Genomic DNA, 23,039 nt, shown 5'->3' on the forward strand with positions numbered 1-23,039 from the left:
CCATCATATCTAACATAAGGACAAATTTTATATCAATCTTATTTGCATAATCATTTTGATTTTCATTCTCTCTATCCATGTTTACTTCTTCCACCTCAAATTTCATAGTTTCTATCACCTTTTCCTTAGAAAATTGATGATGATTTGTTCTAAGTTCTCTTTGATAATATTTGTTGGCTTATCACTAAATTGCATAGGAAGGAATCTCATAGTCTAACGAGATCTACTTTTGATAGCATTTGTAATATCTTGTTTAAATTTGTGTTTTATTTATTTAAAGATATTGAATCTTGACTCACAATAATAATTGCACAAATAGTTATAAATGTTAAAGCAACCCAAAATTTATACTTTTAATAGTTTATTATCTTAATTAAGGTATAATGCTTAGAATATATATTTAAGAGAAGATTGAACACATCCTTTATATTTACTATTAATCCATCCATGATATACAAAGATATATCTTCACTAAACACCTCTTAAAATATCTCCCAAATTTGCCTAAATCAAGGGTTTTCACCTTCTAATTTTTAATCTAGAATGGGTTCCATCCTTAAGTGTTTTAACCATAGCCAATACTCCATAAGGAGTAATAATTAGATATTAAATTTATTCTCCATGATTCATTTTTATCCTTGCTTGATCTTTCTTAAATAGTGTCTTTCTCCAACAATCACCAATCTTCCAATTCCTTTTAAAAACAAATTTTAATTATAAGATTTAATTAGTTGATCCAAGCACTACCTTTTATTTTTGTGATTTCTATTCATTTGGTATCCTTTTGTCATTTAGTGCTTAAGATAAAGGTTTGTAATTACCTTTCATATTATTGTTGTTGTTGACAAGGATTCTTAAACTTTTTCACTCATCAACACTTGTTATCTCCTTTGGTGTTTGGTGGTTATACGATACCTATAATCTCCTTTGGTGATTGGTGGTTATACAACACTTGATATCTCCTTTGGTGATTGGTGCGTATAGCATAAAGCTATTTTTTGTCCTATAATGGTTGCTCATAGTTGTGTTCCTTTTTCAAACTCCTCTTTTTTAATAAAATAATATTTGTGAATTTATAGAAGCACACTTTATAATCAAATCATTTAGAGAGTATATTCTTAGTTTAACTTCAAGGAGGGGCATTGCCCATAATCATATATAAGGCTTAATCATCACCTATTATATTTAATTATACAAGCTATCTACATAACTGAATATAACTAACTCAAGGGATGTGTACCAAAAGTTAGCATCCCCATTCATGCAAATACATTCTAATATTTTATCACTAGGTACATAACATGTCATCCATCCTTGAAATGTTTTATCCTCAAAACATTAGAAGTCAAATAGTATTAATATCTTAAATCATCACGATTGGTGGTCCTAGATCCCATCTTGATCTACTTTTTTTGTACCCAGGTGATTCCATTCCATATCATTCTAAGTCCTTTTTGTACCATGAATAGCTTTTATTTTTGTGATGTTATCGATTGTTGTTCTTGCTCTTTTGTTTCCATGCAGATCCATAGTGTTTGTCTTGTTGATTCCCTATGCTAGTAGGCATCCATAATATAGCCTCTCACAACAATATGGATGCCTATATATAGCACCCTTTGCTATCACTAGAACCTTGTTTGATTCTCAGCCTTTTTTGCCACCAGATTTTTTAGTTCATGAAGAGAATTACTTGTCTCCTCTTTTTCTCTACATCTTTATCCTCTTGTTTATCTTTTGATTCAATGGTTCAATCTTTTGTAGATTCCTAAACTTTCTCTTCCTTGGATTTCCTTTGGAATTTACTTTGTGATGTATCTAATGTGTAAATTTTTCCTCTTGTAACAAAGCTTCGTGACCTTCTTTTGCTCATGAAATTTTATTTTAATTAAATATTCTAAACAAAGATAGCCAAGAAAAGTATCCAAACCATCCAATCCAAAGTATAAAAGTTAGAAGACAAAAAAATAATTATCTATTGAGAGCTTTAGATCTTTAAAATTTTGAATATTATTTTCTTGTACCTATAGTTTCTTGGCTAATTGCATGTTAATGATATTAGAATGATTGCTAAAGTTTATAGAAACAACAATATTTTCCTTTTAAATGCATCCATGAAATTGAAGGATTAAATCTTTCCTTACTTTGAGCTAAAGTCCATGTACACGTATCCTTTATCATCCTATTTTCCTTCAACTCCTCATCCTCCTTCTCCTTCCTCTTCTTCTTTGTCTTCCTACTCCTCATCTTTTGGTTATTGTCCTTGTTCTTCTTCTTCACCTTGATTAACATAATTAATAGTTTCTACTTTTTTTCCCTTGTTTATCCATATCCTCATTAACTATTATTCTTTTGGTACCCATATATCCAAGAAAAAATGTTCTAGTTTGTCCAATGAAGATATGTCATTTCACAATGACACACACCAAAATCTAGCTAGAAGTCACCTACTAAGTATATAGTAAGACCTGATTTCCATATTGCATATTGACCATAATCAATTTATATTTCTACCACCATTCTTCTTATCAAAACTAGGGCTTCTAAATTTTACCATATACCCAACTTTGATTGCATCATTTAATAATTTTTTTGGCCATGCCATTTCTATCTTGCTTTAGTTGGATTTCTCTTGTAATTGCCAATTTTGGTTTAGTCTATTTTTTGTTTTTAGCAGGGGTTTGGGTTGGCAAATGTCACGTTGACTGGTAGAATATTTTTTGGGGAATTTTTTGTTTAAATATGGGTCTAAGTTGGTGGTTTTACCTTCTATGTGATGAATTTTTTGTGCATGTTGGAGAAGGAAATAAGAATGGTCTATCTTTTTATAATTAAAACTGTTGTAGCTGAGTTTTCTATTGCCTTCTCCATTTCTTGGTTATTATTTTCTTTCTACAGTCTAATTAGCATCATTATATTGATTATCTAAATTTAATTTTTTATTGTGTTCATGTAAGGGTCCATCTTGATTAATATTTGATGTTTTTGATTTATATGTCGACTAGACATTGACAATGTATAATTTATAAACATGTTACACGATAGAACCCAAGTCAACTATTTACTTCTCTCCGATAATGACTGTTAACCTTTTCAAAAGCAAAGATAAAAAAGGGAGGGTCCCACCATGAATGACATGACACTATCAACCAATGCCATAATGGGAAATGATTGTTAGATGGATAATAGTGTGAGTGTGTGATAGTGTGATGAGGCCATTAAATGACACAACAATGTGGAAATGCAAAACAACAATTCTATGACATACAGTGGCTATAGACATACATATATAATTACCATCTAACCAAGGAACCTTGCAAAGAAAGTAGATAAATTTGAATGCACTTGGGGAACAACTAGGTTATTCTAATTAAGATGATTTTTCAGACTAATCAAACATATTATTCACTTATCCAACTTAACACATCTTTTAATTTTGGTATAAAATAAATCTTTAGATATTTGCTTTTAATATTATTATCCATCCCATCATCTATGAATAACTTTTCAGAAATTTTTTTTTCAGATTTTTAATAAATTTAAACATTATAAAAATTAAAATTACTATATTATTTGATATGTACATTTATCTATTTAAATTAGAGAGGAAAAATCCAATTAATCTTTATAATAGAAGTAGTACATATATGAGGTGACATAATAATAGAATAATTAGAAAGTAAAATGATATATAATATTTTTATTTGGAAAAGTATTTTGGTATTAAAATAGAATTCTTTTTTATTGTATAAAACTCAATCATTCTCCAATAGAATAATAAATCTTCATTTTCACACTTAAACACACCGAATGGTATCTCTCAAAAAAAGTTATTAAATAGTATATTAATTAATGTATATTTATATATTATTATATTAATTATAATATAATAGAAATACAATAATTATATTTGTATTAATTATTATGATTTGTTGCCTCTTGCAATCACTAAGGCTCCTTTAGTCACTTTCCACTTGTTTGACTTAAAAGTGATGCTACAACCTTGAGCAGCCAGCTATCTTGCAAAAGTCTAAGTTCTTTTTGAGTTGAGGAATGTGTTTGACATCCCATTGCACCCAACTATTTCCATTTTTAATTTCAATAGAACATTTCCTTTGCCGACAATATCACAAGACTTGTCATCACCAAGATATACCTTATTAAAGCTACCCTCTTGATAGTTTTTAAAGAACTCTCGACATGATGTGATATGGAAAGAAGCTTTGAAATCAAACACCCACACACCTATTGCAGTTTCTCCTACGAACAAAACAAGAGCACAAGAGCACCTGCATCCATTCAATTCATTTTCTTTTGGCTGATTTTCAACATTCTTGAATGACTAGAGATTCCTTTTTATGTGGCCTTGTTTGCCACAATACCAAAAACTACTGTTTTTTTCTCTTAACTTCTGTTTCTTGTTGGATTTTGATCTTACTCTATGGTTATGCTTTTCTCTTTCTTGTGATCTCCCCTTGTTGTTGGTTATCAAACCGTCTCCCGATGAAGTTTTCGGATTCTTCCTCCTCATATCCTCATTGAGAAGAGTCCTCACACCATCATCAAATTTCAATACATTTCTTTTCTTACTAGACATTAAGTTTCTAATAGCCATAACATCTCCTTCCCAACTATCTGGTAGAGAGTACATAGAAAAATTGCCTTGATTTCATCATCCAAGTTTATGCTCACATAAATGAATTGGTTGATGAATGTGTTAAATTCATTTAAATAGTTTGACACAATTTTGCCTTCCTTCATCTTCAAATTGTATACTTTATTCATTAGAAAAACTTTGTTTGATGTGGAAGCCATTTTATACATGTCAGATAAACAATCCGAAAGACCTTTCACTATCTTCTTTGTTGCAACATTGAATAACACATTGCTGGAGAGAGAGAGAAATATGGTCGCCACTGCCTTCTTTTCCAATTTCTCCCACTCCTATTTTTCCATTCCAATATTATTGCAAGGTCTTTTTAAATCAGCAATGCTTCTTGTTGTAGCTTCCACATTCCAAAATTTTGTTCTGAGAATTTATCCATTCTCTATTTATTTACTTCTTCCATCTTTCCTCAATTTCTCCATAAATTTTCTCACGGATTCTTTTTTACTCTGATATCAATTATTAAATAATTGAACAATTTAAAATAACTTAAAAATCACAAAATACAGCAGATAAAACAAAGTTCAATTTAAAATGACTTAAAAATCACCAAATACAACAGATAAAACAAAATGCCTACAAAATAAAATGACATACAGATTATGTGGTTCACCAATTGACTACATCCAGGACAAAAGGGGCACAATATCTTTATTGTGAACGGCAACATAATAGAATAAGCGAATGTTTAGGGGCAGGGCTCGTTGGACTTCACATGCGTAATAGGGACTTAGGCAATTGGATCGAGTTCTACAGGTGCTTCTTTCTTCAATCGGATCAAGATCAATTATTTTTTTAATAATATATTCCTTGGCTGAAGTAAGGACACATATCAATGAAAACAAATCTTTTTCAATTGTTTATGTCAAATCAAAGCTCTTGTGGTCTCCCAAATCCATCTACTTCCTCAATCCAAAGCATTCCCATTTCTTTGAGAAAATCCACAGCAATTCCAGTCCAGTTGAAGGGTTTTCGCGTTTCAATCCTTGCGAGATGTCATCCACAGCCCATGTTGAGACCCACCTCGATGTTGTGGAGAAACTCCTGTCCAATGGATTCAACCATCTCCAAGTTAACAAGAATTACATATTTCCTCCCAATGAACGCCCCCACATGGAGGAGGTTTCTCACTCTTATAGAATTCCAGTAATAGACCTCAAAGATTTAGATGGTCCTGCTAGAAAATCGGTGGTGAATGAGATCAAGCGTGCATGTGACGAGGATGGTTTCTTCCAGGTAAAGTATTCATTTGTTTTCTCTTTTCCCTTGATCAAACTTATCTGGTTGTGCTTCAATTTGTTTAAATACATGTTATGAAACGTCAAGATTGTGAACCATGGGGTGCCGGAGACTGTGATGAAAAGCATGATGGACATTGCCAGAGAGTTTTTTGAAATGCCCCTAGAAGACAGGGCATGCCTCTGTTCAGAGGACACAAGGCAATTGGTGAGGCTTTCTACAAGCTTCAACATCACCAAAGACAAAATCCTTAACTGGATGGATGTTCTAACACAGCACTGTCATCCTCTGGAGGAATTCATCCATATATGGCCTCAAAAACCTGCAGCCTACAGGTAATAACCGAAAAACCAAAATGAACAAAATTTCTCTCAAGAACTTTCAAAAAAAGAGGAGAATTGAGTTTTCTTACTTATTTTGTAGTACAGAGAGATTGCAGGGAAGTATGCTAAGGAAATAAGAGTCCTCACTTTAAGGCTCTTTGCTGCAATTTCTGAAGCGATGGAGAAGGATTCTGATTATTTGAACACAATATTTAAGAAGCATAGACAGGTGATGAACATAAATTACTATCCTCCATGCCCAAATCCAGATCTCACCCTTGGCATAGCACCTCATTCAGATCCAGGAGGTATCACTGTTCTAATGCAAGGACTTGTTAGCGGCCTGCAAGTGCTCAAAGATGGAAAATGGGTAGCAGTGGAACCCACACCTAATGCCCTTGTGGTAAATTTGGGAGATCAGTTGCAGGTATATAATAATTTATTTGACTAAATTTTAAAGACTTCTAGTTTCCCCAATCCATAGTATTATGAATAAAATTGGTTATAAGTGATTGGATAATTGATGTTTGGAATGGAATCAGGTGTCTGTTTTTAATTTACTATTGACAATTTTGAATCATATTCGGTGATCTATCATTCTTGGAACATTGAATGTGATCCGAAACATCAATAAAAATTATATATTATTGACAGTTTTGGATCATACTTGATGATCTATCATTCTTTTCTTTTTATGATAGAATGTTGAATGTGATCCAAAATGTCAATAAAAAACATATAAAATTGATTTTAGAAACAATCTTTTAAATAATATATGAATTGTGGAAAACCCATACCAACTATATAATGTTGTTCATTGTAAGAATGAACAATAAGAAAGCAAATCTGAACTTATATAGATATGAATGATAAAGAAAATCAATCTGTATTCATAATTTCTTCATTATGATTTTTTCTTAAGTATGCAAGATCTGCTTTTTTATCGTCTCAGATGATGAGTAACATATGTAATTTGAAACTATATTCAGAATTCTTCGTGGTTAAAACTTGTTTTTGATGGACTGAATTTGAAATGTTTTAGTGTGACTCTGGAGTTTGACTAGGTTTTGAGCAACGGGAGATTCCAGAGCATCGAGCATCGGGCTATAACAAACAGTACCACTGCTCGTATAGCTATTCCTACCTTCTATGGTCCTTCGTTGGATGCATTCATTTCTCCTGCAGAATCCATGGTGGATGAGGAGCATCCAGCTCTGTACAGAGGATACACGTATGGAGAATACATGGAGGCATTCCGGAGCCAGGGATTGGAGAGAAAGAGCATTGTGGATCGCTTCAAGATACAAATTGGTCAATGATGTTGTTGAGTAAAGAATTATCTATGCCAATGGGGCAAATGATTTAGAACCTATGTATTTGAAAGATCCTTCTGGGCTAAACTGCCTAAGTTGTTTGAGTTCCTATGTTTTGGGTTTTCTTCCTGAACCATGGTATCTATCATGAGGGAAAAGCCCAAAGTCTGTAATTTCTAGCATTCATGTATGTTATTACTGATTCTATTTGCATATGTTAATATATCCTGGTGGATTCCATACTATAGTGACACCTCCTCTATTATACATAGTACTAAGTGCATACAGTGGTAATGGTAGTGGTGCAGGGATATCTATATAATCTAGTACTGCTTCACAGTCCAAACAACCGCGTTTTTTCATCTGCTATATTTATTTTAAGCATACCCAAGAAATTTATATTGGTACATCCTGTATAATATCAGAAGCCACTTCTGAGGGTAAGTAGTTATTAGGAGATTGGTATTAGTACTGGTTTTTCCTTATTGAGAACGCGCATGTCTTAAAGATTTGGGCATACCTTTAAACTCTAGGAGATTTCAGATAAACTTTGTGTGAGTCATTAGTCTTATAGAAAAATCTCTTTAAAAGTGATAAATTTTCAAATATAATGAGACTTCAGATAATGTTTCTTTGTATCTTTGTAATTTTTTTTTTGAAGAACCATCCCTTTAAAACTGGATTTCTTTTCTGAGAAGCAGAATAGGTATGAAATAATTGAGATTGAGGGGTAAGAGCACGATGGAAAGATGAATGGGAAAAATAGCGAAGCAAATAAAGAAGGCCAGTCTTGGGCTTCGCTGCTGCAGCTATGGCCATGGCTACAACCTTTGATGATGCAGAGTTTAACAGGGGTGGCTTTGATTCACCCTTTAAAGGTATTTATTCTTCTTTTGATGTGGAGTTCTATGATTTTAAAGTGCTAGTCTTTGCAACTGTTGGCAGGGACACAACTAAACCCTCTCATTTTCCTTTTGTTAGAAAGTTGAATATAGCATCTAAAAAAAGGTTTAGTAAGAAGGTTTTAGTTGGGAAGTTCATGGGTTTTTAATATTTTATCAATTTGTATTGGAAATTATTATTGAAGGGAAAACACTTTTTTTTTTTTTAAAATAAGGGGGTAAAATTTATTCAATCACAGAAAGAGAAACAAAATAAGAAGGGTCACACGTCCAGCAGAGAAAAAATTACAGAACTCTGTCACTCTCCACTAAGTGATCCAACAATTGAGACATTTCGAGAGATAATTGCCCCCTATCCACTATATTCCAACCTTGCCTATGATGAGGGTAAACACACATTTAATTTTATGGAAGAGGATTCTACTCTTTCTGCTTTGAGGTAAAGGAAGACAAAGATTTGTTGTTTACAAGTGACCCATATTTTATTGGAGCAAAGTGATTATTTTTTAACCATTTTTCTTTGACCAATACCCAAAACAATGGATAATTGGATCAATTTCCATTAGAAACCCTTGTTGAAGATTAGAATAAGTATTTGATCATATAGAAGACAAATCTCTATTTTTTTCTTTGAGTTAAAGGAGGACAAAGATTTGATGTTCAGAAATTACCCATATTTTGTGGCCGCAAAATGTTTATATAAGAATCATTAGTCCAAGGATTTTAATCTAACCGAAAATACACCAATGCAATACCTATTTGAGTAAAACTTTCATATCTCCTTATTTTTGGGGATGATAAATCTTTGACTACCATTGGCTATGCTTTGGCCTATTTCATTGATAATGTTGATCTGAAAGGCAACTTTGCATTTGCATTTTTGTTTGGATGTAGCTTTGAAGAAACGTCCTCTTGAAGTCACTGAGCTAAGTCTAGATGGTTGGTCATATATGAAAAGAATTGACTATGATTAGTTACCTTTCATATGCAACAAATGTTACAAATATGACCACTTTGCTAAGGATTCTGAAAAAGAACAAATTGTGCTTTAGGCACCCCAAAATCTCTACACACACGTTCATTACAACCAAAGTGAACAAGTATGTCTATCAAAAGATGCTCAATAAAACTAAGCTACCAATTTGGGTAAAGCTATTGTTGTTTTAAATTAGTTTGAAATAATAGGACAAATTTCTAAAGGTCCTTTGGGAAAGGATTTGTAAATCATTTTGAAGTCAATTTGAAAGAAATACATGTCGGAATTAGGTGTGTCATACACCTTGCAAGTCCTAATATACAGATTGTTTAATTATTTATTATTTTGTATGTCATAGTGAAATAAGACATTCCACTTGATGCCATGACCAGCATATGATGTGTAGTTTATTTTTATTTTGACATTTATGTACAAGTAAATATATTTGTAAAAACCATACTATATGAAAGATGTGTAAGAGCATTTATGACAAATATATGGGGTAAGAGATATTATGAAGTGTAAGAGTATGATTAAGAACTTAAAAGGACTAGAACTTGGTATATGATAGGACCCATCTCCCAAAGATCCTTAATTATTTTTTCAAAATTCTCAAATTCTCTTGGATGCCTATAAGTAGTAATTATTTGTTTTGTTCTAGTTTATAGTTCTATTATGTGTTGAAACCCTCTACTAGGATCCAATCCTAAAAGAATATCTTTGAAAACTTTGCTATTCTTGTCCAAGAGTGTTTGTATGTCCATATGACGTTGTCTCGTAAATTGTAAATCCTTTACAATTTCACACAAGCATCTTGGGCTCACTTTGGTGGTTGTGCCTCATCCCCTTGATTAATGACTAATTATGCTCAATCCATGACCATGTTTGGAAGCCCAACATAATCCTATGCTCACGGACCTTGATTTTAGCTCAAATAGCCAGAACTATGGCACCTAGCACCATGGTCCAATCAATTTGGGCTCAAATTTGAAATCATAATAGTCGAGAATTTATGGAAAGTGCTCCTCGATGTTGGCCTACAAAATTTCAACCTAAAAAGGTGTAAGTTGCGTATAAATATGGCTCCCACCCTCATTTGAACATTTATCCTTTAAAGTCTACAATTATAATTGAGCATTCAATCATTCATCTTTAAGGAATTTGAGAACTCTAAAGTCAAACATTCAAGCATTCAAGTTTAGTAATCATGATCAAGTTATGTGTTCCTCCACGAATAATGGCATGCATTAACACCTATCAAGCAACATCAAGCTTTGTGTGAGGCTTCAAGGAAAGGAGCTTCATATCAAGGTAACATTTATCAATTTAATCATTTCCTTAAGGTTTTCAACCTCTTCCCTACTAGGGGTAAGCTCTCTTTCATCCATCATTGTTGTTGTGGAAGTGGAAACACTTACCCAGGGTTTGACTTAGGCAAAGCCCTGTACAACCCAATACCTTCACTCTTTTTGCGTACAATGTACAAATCCGGTTGTTGAAAGTGACAAAATTATGCAAAGCAACCTAAGGCACATAATTCAAGATTTTAAACAGGTAAAAACCCTAAGACTAATCCAGTTAGCTACATAGTTTGATAATTTTTGGTTAATTTTTATTGAGAGTGATCTACAAAACCTCCTAGTTCAAGATCTGAAGCCTCAATTGTCTCAGATACCTATAGGACTAAGGCACCTAACTTTATAGTTTGACTATTTCAGGCTCAAATTTTAGCTACGAGTTCCTCTCTACATCTCACTTCCAGATCTACGCTTACATTTTGATTCCCAATTCTATGTATGTCCATGTATGTTGATTATTGTCTATTTTAAATCATTTCTCATCATAATCATATTTAATCATATCTAATAAAAAAGTGGAACAATAGATCAAAGTGCTCAACTCTCTTAGAGGACTAAAGCTAAGCCTAATTGATTGTTCCTTAATGAAATGATATCCCAATTGAAAATATTTCTTAGATTGCATTTCAAATCTAGAGACAACCATTTTCACAATTTCATTTTGGTGAACTTGACATAGCTGGCATAATTTTTTATTTGTATGTTCATGAGTTTAATTTTATAAAAAAAATAGATTTAGAGACATTAATTTTTTAAATTCATCTTATATGTGCTTGTATTCATCGATTAATCATCATTTTATTAGCTTATATTTCTTAAATATGTGGTTAATTGATCATTTCATTGTTGTATCACATGGTTTAATTAATTGCATCATTGTTATCATTGCATATCATTTGTTAATTGCTTACATTATCATTATTCACAGTTGCACCCTAACCCTTATTGAACCTTAACTATAACCCTAAGTGAACATCAACCATAATTGAACTCTAATCCTAACATTAACCCTAACCTTAATTGAACCCAAATTTTAGTTATATTGTAAGCCTAATTCAAGCCTAATATTGAGTATCACCCTAATCAAAATTACAAATATAATTAGTGTTAGTTTTAAGGTTACAGTTAGTGTTAGGATGAATCTTTTTCTTCACTCTTAAACATGTAACTAGATATTTAATTTAGCACATCCAAAACAATTTTACACATTAGATATATCATGATATATATCTATACCAAAAATCTAAAATATTTTTTTGATGAACACTAGAAACAAAAACCTCTTCAGATGCATAAACCATATAAAATATAAACTCTTATCCAGTGCATTCAATAGTTCCATCCACTCCTTTTAATATTTAACTGTTTTCCATTAAATAGCACTCTATTAGTAAAAATATGGATGAAACCAATATTCATTGAGATTATAATAACAATAATTATACTTGCATGCCTAATACAATTAATATAAGGGAAAACCAACAAACCACCCCTCATGAAACTGTTTCAAGTCATGATGCTCAATGTAAGTATGAAGGGTTGTAGAGATTTCAAAAACATATATTTGATCCCATGATGTTTCTTTACGCTCCATGAAATTGTTTCAAGTCATGATGCCCAATGTAAGTATGAAGGGTTGTAAAGATTTGAAACAATTATTTGATCTCATGGTGTTGTTGTAAATAAAAAAAAATTGTTTAAGAGATAAATACTATGATGACATATCTTTTCTAAAAATATCTTTTGTGGGAGAAGTAAGGATATGCTATTAAAAAAAAAAAATCTTTTATTGTACAATTTTATATTCACTTGAATTGATTTTCAAAGTTCTGTTAGGATTTCTTGACTTCTTAAAGTCGTAAGGACTTATACATTGATTATGGAGTTTCAAGGGTTCTTTCTCTTGTACTCATTGTCTATCTTACATTCATTTGAATTTTTAAGATTTTTTAAAATTGATGTGTCAAGAAGTTTTTTAAGATTCACTCACACTCACACACACACACACTTGTATATACATATGTAGAGAGACACACACGCATATATATATGCAGACACACACACGCATATATATGCAGACACACACACGCATATATATATATATATATATATATATATATATATATATATATATATATATATATATATATATATATATATATATATATATATATATATATATATATATATATATATATATCTGCACACACACACACACACATATAAACATAGTTATAAAATAAACTATTAGATTTGTTTTTACTATTATTATCTTTCTTATTGTTTTTGTGTTTAATAACTTCATAAAAATTAGTTTATATTTTATGAATTTAAATATAATAAAAAAATATTTTTATATTATTTTGATATGTTTATTTATCTATTTAGCTTTTAGAGAAATAAAGTCTAATAAAAATAACACTAAAATTCTTTATTACATAAAACTCTCATTTTATTTTTTATTTGAATTTTTTTTTATATATTTATACATAAAATTTTATTTTCTTTTGAAAAAATCATCATATATTATTTGGGTAAATATTTAATAAATACATATTAATTTTTAAATTTATATTTAGGTCCAAGGGGTTGAGCTTAGTTGGTTAAAGCATTGAGTTCTCAATATGGAGACCCAAGTTCAACTCCAATGAGGGACACCTTTGTAGAATTCTAAGTTGTGATTCTTGGTCTTCCATTGGTTGTAGTTGTGACCCTTGGTCTTCCAATTGTTGTTTCTAGTTTGGTGCTCGAAAGGAGCTAGCATTTGTAATAAGTTTGCTCGAAAGGAGCTGGTATTATCGGGAATTTAATCAACCTCCATCATCGATAAGCTCATGTTATGTTTACAATAGGGAGACAGAAAGAGAGGGAGTTATAGGGATAGAAAGAGGGAGAGATAGAGGGGTAAGGAGATAGACATAGAGAGGAAGATAGAGATGGAGATGTAGAGGGATGTGGAGAGAAGGGATAGATAAAGATTTGAAGGAGAAAGGGATGGATAGAGATGGGAAAATAAAAATGCAAAGATAGAGATATAAATGCAAAGAGATATAAATAGGGAGAAGTAGAGATGGAGAGAGACAAAAAGGAATAGGGAGAGATAGAGAGATGAAGAGAGAAAGAAGGAGAGATAGATATATTGGAAAAGAAAGAGAGAGGGAGATATATTGGAAGAGAGGGGCAGAGAGAGGTAGAGATAAAGAGATAGGGGGTAGGGATGGAGTGAGAGTGGGAGAGATAAGGGGAGATAGAGGGAGGGAGAGAAAAGGGGGAAGATGGGTAGAGGAGGGTTACAAATAGGTTGATATATATATATATATATATATATATATATATATATATATATATATATATATATATATATATATATATATATATATATATTTATATATCGAGAGGTATAGTGAAAGAGAGCAATAACTCAATAGAGAGATGGAGGGAGAGATTGAGTGAATACAAGAGAGAGGAGAGATTAGAGAGAAATATATAGAGATAGATTTAACTTGGGAAAGATAGAGGGGTAACAGAAAGGATTAAACATATAGAGAGGGAGAGATGGAGGGAGACAGTCCAAGGTATAAGGTTTTTCTACCACACTCTATTGGAAACAATAGATAACAATAGCTATAAGCAATTAAGTCGCATGTGCAAACAACAAAAAAAAGTCAAAATTTGATGTATCATTTAAAATTTGTGGGTGCACGAAGTTAGCTTTAATGACTACTAGTATGCTTCCTCTAGATGATTGTGAATCCTCTTGATGGTTTAGTTTCTTGAACCTAACAACTTTATTGTTTTCTAGGTTTGATCCTATTAGACTTTATTTTGTTGTTTCATCTTGTTGTTTTAACTCTAAAGTAAAAATTAACTTCAACATATACATTTATTTGAAAAATGCGAAGAGATGACCATCTTAATTTAAGTTATCAATCAAAGTATGCCATGTTTCTAAACCTAATGTAGTTTAAGATAATTTTAAGTATTTGAAATAAATAATATGTTAAGGTAAAAGCACTAGTAGCTGAGCATGTACCAATTGTTGTGAGGGTTGTTGATACCTTTTGTTCCAAAAATTGAACAAATAAAACCTATTGTTTGAAACATAAAATATCATTTTTTGTTAGGAAATGTACTAATAATCGTGAGGAAATGTACCAATAGTTGTTAGGAAATGTACTAACGTTGTAAAAAGTAACCAATTAGATGATGCCATGTCAGTTGCACAACTATTGGGGCCTCTTTTGCACGCCTATTGGTCTCACTTTTTTGGGGGGCTATTTTGGACACCTTGGCCAAAAGCATGCTGATGTGGCACCATACTTGATGATGTGGTGTTGAAAGCTTAGTTATAAGCACGAGACTTGCCAAGTAAGCTACTATAAAAAAATTGGGAGTGATTTGAAATTTCCACATAAGATTTGAGAAGCGCAAAGTTAGGGTGCTCAACTACTAGTGCTCTTCCCCTATGAAACTCTAAAGAGTTAAACATTGTCAGAGGCAAAATTGCCATATCATTTGTCTGAATGAGGTCTGCCAATGCTCGTTGCTGCTATTTAATAAATCTATAACGGGAATACGCATTCGAATCTCCATTTACACACGGCCCAGCGTTCCCAATTCTCATAGCTATGGTTGCCTATGTTATAGTCGTCCATGTGATATGCTTCACTTATCTGCTCCCAGTGAAGGTGGTGATGGCAACTCTATGTGAAGAAACCAGAGAGTGTGGTCTGAATGGAAATTGCAAATTGGAGGGAGATTCATCCATTTGCAGTTGTCCTCCTGGATTTCACTATATTGATGCCAAAAACATTTCTCAAAATCTTACATGGAATTTCAAATCACTTCCATTTTTTTTACAGCAGTCTACTTGGCAACTCCCTGCTTATAATTAAGGTTTCAAGGCCACAGCATCAAATATGATGCCACATTTGCATGCTTTTTGTCAAAGTGTCCAAAAAAATCCAAAAAAAAGTGAGACCAATACTTGTACTAAAGTGAGACGGATTCTTGTACACTAATGTGGCATCACATGATTCGTTGTTATTTAGTGCTCAAGGATAGGTTTCATTAAATTATGGGTAGCCATCATCACAATAACAACTTTAAAGTCACAATTTTTGATGCAATGTTATCAAAAAATTTGAAAATTAAATAGACAAGTGTAAACATTAAGTCAACTAATACTATCACACCCATTAAAACATACTCAACTACCAGTCCTTTCCCTAATACCTAAAAAATTAATAAAGAGTATGATAGATTCTATACTTTAAAATAAAGGACACTTTGGATCCTTCCCCAACACTTAAAAAATTAATAAAGAATATAATTGATTCTCTAATTTAAATTAAAAGACACTTTTTACTCTTAAAAGAGTATATACTATAATAATAATAAAGACACTAAGGTTGTGAAAGTAATATGCCCCACTCCACCCGCAACAAAACACACCAGTCGTATGTAGAAAACCAGGCCATTGGATCAGCTACTTCAATCGGATGAGGATCAATAATATCTTCCGTGGCTCGAGTAACACGTTTCGATGAAAACAAACCTTTTGCAGTCCTTTATCTCAAATAAAAGCTCTAGTAGTACTCTCCCAAAAACCCACGACACTTCCTCAATCCAACATTTATTCGAGAAAATCCATAACAATTCCAGTCCAGTTGAAAGTTTTTCATTTTTCCCCTTTCAAGATGTCATCCACAGAAATTCCAGTCCAGGCAGAAGCTTTCCGATACTGCCCTTACGTGGTCTCATCTACAGCCCCTGTTGAAACCCATCTCGATGTTGTTGAGAAACTCCTGTCCAATGGATTCAACCATCTTCAAGTTAAGGAGAACTACATAGTTCCTCTCAAGGAACGCCCCCAAATGGATGAGGTTTCTCATTCTTATAGCATTCCAGTAATAGACCTTAAAAATTTAGATGGTCCTGCCAGAAAATCAGTGGTGAATGAGATCAAGCGTGCATGTGAGGAGGATGGCTTCTTCCAGGTAAAGTGTTTGTTTGTTTTCCTCTTTTCCCTTAATCAAATTCTTATCTGGTTCTGGTTCAATTTGGTAAAAAGATGTTGTGAAACATCCAGATTGTGAACCATGGGGTGCCAGAGGCTCTGATGAAAAGAATGATGGATGTTGCCAAAGAGTTCTTTGAAATGCCCCCAGAGGACAGAGCATGCCTCTATTCAGATGACCCAAGACAATTGGTTAGGCTTTCTACAAGCTTCAATATCACCAAAGACAAATTCCTTAACTGGATGGATTATCTAACACAGCCATGTCATCCTCTGGAAGAATACATCCATGCCTGGCCACAAAAACCTGCAGCTTACAGGTAATAAGCAAAACAAACCCAAAATGAACAAAATTTCTTTCAATGACTTTCAAAGAAGAAGCATAAGTGATTCTTTTATTTACTTTGTAATACAGGGAGATTGCAGGGGAGTATGCTAAGGAACTAAGAGCCCTCGCTTTAAGGCTCATGGCTGCTATTTCTGAAGCTATGGGGCAAGATTCTGATTATTTGAATAGAGTCTTTAAGAAGCATAGACATCTGATGAACATAAATTACTATCCATCATGCCCAAATCCAGATCTCACCCTTGGCATATCACCTCATTCAGACCCAGGAGGCATCAGTGTTCTCATGCAAGGACTTGTCAGTGGCCTGCAAGTGCACAGAGATGGAAAATGGGTTGCAGTAGAACCCATATCCAATGCCTTTGTGGTGAACTTGGGAGATCAGCTGCAGGTTTATATATATGATTTAGTTTTAAAGATTTAGCTTTTTCTAATCCATAATAGTACAAAAACAAATTGGGTGTAAGTGATTGAATTGTTGATGTTTGGAATTATATACAATTTAAAATCAGTTGTTTGCTTTTGTATGGGTGTTTTGGGAGACACCCAGTGATCCATCACTCTCTTTTATCTGATGATGGAACGTTGAGGGTGATTTGAAACATCTATACAGAAACAGACAAAGCTGATTTTAAAGGTGATTTTAGAAACAATATTGTAAATACAAGATGAATTGTTAAAAACTCATATCAATTACTATAAGAAAGCAAATCTGAACTCATATAGATATGAATGATAAAGAAAATAAATCTGAGTTCTTTATGTAGATAGCTAATTTTCTTCATGATGATATTTAATCTATGTAAGATCTGCTTTCTTATCCTCTCAGATGATGAATAGCATATGAAGTTTAAAACTATATTCAGAATTCCCCATTGTTCAAAACTTGTTTTTTGATGGACTGAATTTTGAAATGATTTAGTGTGACGCTCTGGAGTTTTGTTAGGTTTTGAGCAATGGGAGATTCCAGAGCATTGAGCATCGGGCTATAACAAACAATACTACTGCTCGTATATCTATTCCTAGCTTCTATGGTCCTTCGTTGGATGCATTCATTTCTCCTGCAGAATCCATGGTTGATGAAGAGCATCCGGCTCTGTACAGAGGATACAGGTTTGAAGAATACATGGGGGTATTCTGGAGTCAGGAATTGAGGAGCAAGAGCATTTTGGATGGCTTCAAGATAGAAACTGGTCAATGATGTTGTTGAGTGATGAATTGTCCTCGTCACTGAGACAAAGGAATTGGAACATATGTGTTTGCTATATTCTTCTGTGTAAGTTGTTTAGGTTCCTATGTTTTGGGTCTCCTTCCTGAACCAAAAGCCCAAAGCCAATACTTTCTAGTATGTAATTATTGATTCTATTTTGCATCTGTCAATGCTCTGGTAGACTCCATACTGTAGTGATACAGTGGTAATGGTAGTGGTGCAGGGATATCCATCTAATATAGTAGTGCTTCACAGTCCAAACTCTGGTGGTAGAATTTGTAGTAGTTTTCCAACAACTATATTTATTTATAAGCAGGCCTAAGCAATTTATATTGGTTGGTCTTGTATAACATCAGAAGCCACTTCCTTCTCAGTGTAAGTAGTCAATAGGAAATTGGGAAATTCGTATTAGTATTGTTGGATCTAACAAAATAAAAATGGAAACAAGTTATAGGGCATTTGGTTTAATGGCAAAATTTGTGCTATAAGCATCTAGATGTTGTTGAGTTTAAATCTTCTAAAAAAAAAAAAAGAGTTATTAGATTTTCACACTTAGTGATGATTCTTGTTTTATAAATTGATTAAAAATAACTCCTTTTTCATATGTTTTAAATTATAATTATTATTATCAATTATCAATGTAACTAATCTTTCTCAATTAATTAATTTTTATTTTGGTTTATATTATATCTATACTTAAAATGTAAATTATTTATTTTATGTAGTTTAACATTATACTTTCTTTAAAATTATATATCCTTCGTATAATTAATGCAAATTTTGTGGATGGCCTCCAATTTCTCCATTGATTTATTATTTGAAGAAAATATATATATTTATAAGAGAAAAATAACACCTAAACTAACTACCAACTAACCTCAAACAAAAAGATATCTATTAATTAAACAAGTCCAATATTCTTTTATTCTCCCTCATAATGAACATTTGGAAATTACTAAGCAAAATAAAAATAAAAATGTTTACTACTTTATCATTTATCTCTCGTAAAGAACATTGGAGAGACTACCAAGCAAAACTTGAAGTGTCTAAAATTAATCACAGCAAGAGGATTTGTCAACATATTAACAATTTGTTTCTCTATGGGGAAGTATAGAAGCTCAACAAATCCTTTGTGAACCAACTCTCTAATGTAGTGGTGTTGATATTTAATATGCTTAGTCTTGTTATTAAACACTAGATTCTTACTTGAATTGTACTATGATTGTTTTAATACAAAACTATGAGACCATTCTAGATTTGTTGCATCTCCTCTTAACAATTTTCTCAATCAAACTATCTAGCAAGATGCAAAGGTGTGTAATTAGTCTTTATGCTAAAAAGTGATAGACTAGGTTATTTCTTTGACTTTGAAGAAAATATTTTAGGAACATAATTGAATGTATATTTCAAACTAGACTTCTGATCATCCATAAAACCTATTCAATTTGAATATATACACACAAATAAATGATATCCCTTTGAATTTTGAAAGTAGAGACAACAATGCAACATCCTTTTAAGGTACGAAAGCATCCTCTTAGTCACACTCCAATGTATCACTTTCAATGCAAGCATGAACCCAGATACCAAGCTCATGACATTGGTGATACCAAGTTTGGCTGTAGTCAAGTAAATCGAAGGACAAATTGTGTGAGCTTGAATTTCATCCTTAGAATGTTACCTGTAATAAGTTAGTTTCACAAAATACAATGGAAATGCATACAGGAAATTCAAAATTCACCAATGAAACTGCATGAAATAAATATTAAAATAAAACACTATTTTACCTTCATGGCTTATGTCTCATTGTGTCCTAACTCCACTATTCCTGGTTGCAGATGGTGTGCTCTCAGACAATGCACTGTTGGCTTCCAAGATGGCATATGAAGAATGGACTAATAACTTGTAGTTAGCTGATAGTATGATATGCAAAGCTACATGATTAATCTAAATGATACTATATAATTATATTGCTAAAATGATATTTCCTATTTGCTTCAAAAACTCACGGATGCATAAGATTGATTGAAAACTCTTTTTGAAGACTAACTTCCTCTCAACTGAAGCTCTTGATTTTATAGACCTTGAGAGGATAAGATGATGTGGCACAGATCAACGGTCTTGATCAGATCCGTAGATTTGAATGGTTGTGAGCAAAGGTGAAGGTTGAGAGAAAGGGGGAAGGAGAAGACAAGTGTCACTCATCTCACCTTGACTGGGTTGCTGACTGAGGGAATCTAGGGATGGTTGGAGGAAATTTAGGCATGGTAGGACAAGTGGACTCAAGTCCTTCCTAAGATGTAGGGGGTATTGGAGATAATACAGGAAATGGTTATGAAATATGTGCATGTACACAATTTTCATTGAATTTGGAAGTTGAAGATAAATCATGAATTAATATTAAGAAATATTAATTTTCTTAGCCACATGATGGGTGAGTTGGCAAAGGGAAGATGAAGTGGAGATGGAGGGTAAGTTGGAAAAGGGATTAAATAATTTTGAGAATTATTTAATATTTGAGACTATAGGATAGGAGAATAACCATTAAATATTGGATATTTAATTGATTGAAGGAGATAATTAAATATTAGATATTTAATTAACTTGGTTAGAAGGAATAATTAAATATTAGATATTTAATTAATTAGAGGAATAAGATAGATGAATTAATTAATAAAATATTAATTAATAGAAAGACACGAAATGAATTAAATAAATTAATCTTTTCAAATTAACTATTTAATAGACGAATAATCATTAAATAAATATAAAATATTTATTTAATTGCTCATAGCCAATTTTTAGGTGTATACATTTTGCCCCTCTTTGAAGCGAGGTGTGATGACGCGTTGATTCAAATAATAATTTCATTTGATGATGATATTGGTTTGATAGGATGCCCCAGACCTTGGTTGATAAATTGCGGTACGATGATGCCCCCTCGAGAGATCAATTGAGATAATTGATTGGCGAAGCGGTTGGATGATTATGAGATTGATGTCCCAATTAGAAAAGGTTTGATTCTGCAACTTTGATTGATGAAAGTGCGAGTTCTTTGATCACAATGGTTTAGTTTTCTATTGATAAGATGAGATCGATAAGATCTAGATATAGTCTAGTTTCAGGAATGACACCTCCTGTATAAGACAAAGATGATCAAGAGCATCTGGTTTCAGGAAAGATATATCATGTATAAGATGTGATCAGAATGTCTGGTTTCAGGAAGGATACATCCTGTATAAGACATGATATGATAGATCAGATGCTATCGATTGATAGAATGGATTAAGATTGATTGGATAAAGAACTAATAGTTTGTTGATATCAGGTTACAGGATCAGTATATATGTTGATGGTGATTTGGTTGAGGGGGTGATATAAGATTGGCGTTGGGTTGACAATATCATGAGAGAGACGAGTCATCAGTTTGATTGTGTATACACTTATGATGATGCTTCGATGATTCTTGTGATGGATTTAGCCTTGGATAAGATGAGCTTGTAGGATCCCATTCAAGAATGAAATGCAAGCTAAATGCAAATGAAATGCAATGATTTATATACAACTAAATGAGATGGATAATGATTAAAATGATTCTAAAAAAATGAATGCACCTATAATGATTAAATGCAAATTTGTTTTTGTTTGTCCAAGTATACTCAATCTTTATTTATGATTGTTGATCTGCCAATGAAATGATATGCTTATAATGCAACTGACAAATGAATGCTTATAATGCAAATGAATAATGAGCTAATGAAATGATCTAACTAAAAATTGTACTGCCATTCTTCATATGCTATTGGGTAACAGTGCTTGTTTTCATCATTGAGCTTTAAATGTTGTAAGAAAATACAAGCAACTTGACATAATGATTCAAGATTACCTGAGTATTGCTTACATGGATTTTGATATAGCAAGTTAATACAAGCAACTTGATATAATGGACCAAGTTGACCTGAGTATTGCTTACAAAACATACAAGGAGTATCTCCTTTCATGCATGACTTGGAACATCCTCCTTGATCTTTTGATGATCATATCCTAAGACAAGTTCATACCGTAGTAAGAGATAAACCACAGACAACAATCAAAGAAAATAATCATGCCTCATCATAGCTCCTCTAGTCATGGACATCCTTGAGTTGCATAGAATACATTATTAGCAATAACATCAAGATATAAACACTGAATCTTGTATGCTGAGATATAGAGTAACAAGGGTTTCCCTTTGGTTGGTGATATCAGTATTGGAGGACTCATAAGATATTCTTTTATTTGCAAGAAAGCTTCTTCACATGTTAAATCCCATTTGAATGGAACATTTTTATGTAGAAGATGGGTAAAGGGAAGACATCTATCGACCAACTGGGACACAAATCTCCTGATTGATTGCAACCTTCCTTGTAAAGATCGCAATTGACTTATGTTCTTAGGTGATTCCATCTCCATGATAGCTTTAACTTTTCCAGGATCGACTTCAATGCCACGAGCTGATATAATGTACCCAAGGAGTTTTCCAGAGGTTACCCCGAATGCACATTTCTTTGGATTCAATCTCAACTGATATCTTTCCAGCCTATCAAACATCTTGCTTAAAATGTTCAAATGTTCTTTTCTTGTGTGAGATTTTGCAAGTATGTCATCGACATGATCTTCCATAAATGTATGCATCATGTCATGGAAAATT

At 32.5% G+C, this 23,039-nt stretch overlaps 2 protein-coding genes across 3 annotated transcripts; both read left to right on the top strand.

Moving 5' to 3' along the window:
* The first annotated feature begins 5,358 nt into the window (after nucleotides 1-5,358).
* LOC131046756 (protein DMR6-LIKE OXYGENASE 2) lies at nucleotides 5,359-7,780 on the top strand. Of its 2 annotated transcripts, none has more exons than XM_057980543.2 (4): nucleotides 5,359-5,899; nucleotides 5,990-6,237; nucleotides 6,331-6,652; nucleotides 7,268-7,404. In XM_057980543.2, the coding sequence occupies exons 1-4, from the start codon at nucleotides 5,657-5,659 to the stop codon at nucleotides 7,283-7,285; spliced, it is 831 nt and encodes a 276-aa protein (XP_057836526.1). In that variant the 5' UTR covers nucleotides 5,359-5,656; the 3' UTR covers nucleotides 7,286-7,404. The 2 variants fall into 2 exon arrangements, with proteins under 2 accessions (XP_057836526.1, XP_057836525.2); XM_057980542.2 differs by having other exon boundaries at nucleotides 5,361-5,899; nucleotides 7,290-7,780.
* An 8,488-nt stretch (nucleotides 7,781-16,268) lies between these two features.
* LOC131046755 (protein DMR6-LIKE OXYGENASE 1) lies at nucleotides 16,269-18,699 on the top strand. The gene is made up of 4 exons (XM_057980541.2): nucleotides 16,269-16,773; nucleotides 16,866-17,113; nucleotides 17,209-17,530; nucleotides 18,086-18,699. The coding sequence occupies exons 1-4, from the start codon at nucleotides 16,474-16,476 to the stop codon at nucleotides 18,338-18,340; spliced, it is 1,125 nt and encodes a 374-aa protein (XP_057836524.1). The 5' UTR covers nucleotides 16,269-16,473; the 3' UTR covers nucleotides 18,341-18,699.
* The last annotated feature ends 4,340 nt before the right edge of the window (nucleotides 18,700-23,039 follow it).

The sequence above is a fragment of the Cryptomeria japonica genome, chromosome 8 (genome assembly GCF_030272615.1).
Source record: "Cryptomeria japonica chromosome 8, Sugi_1.0, whole genome shotgun sequence".
NCBI lineage: Eukaryota > Viridiplantae > Streptophyta > Pinopsida > Cupressales > Cupressaceae > Cryptomeria > Cryptomeria japonica.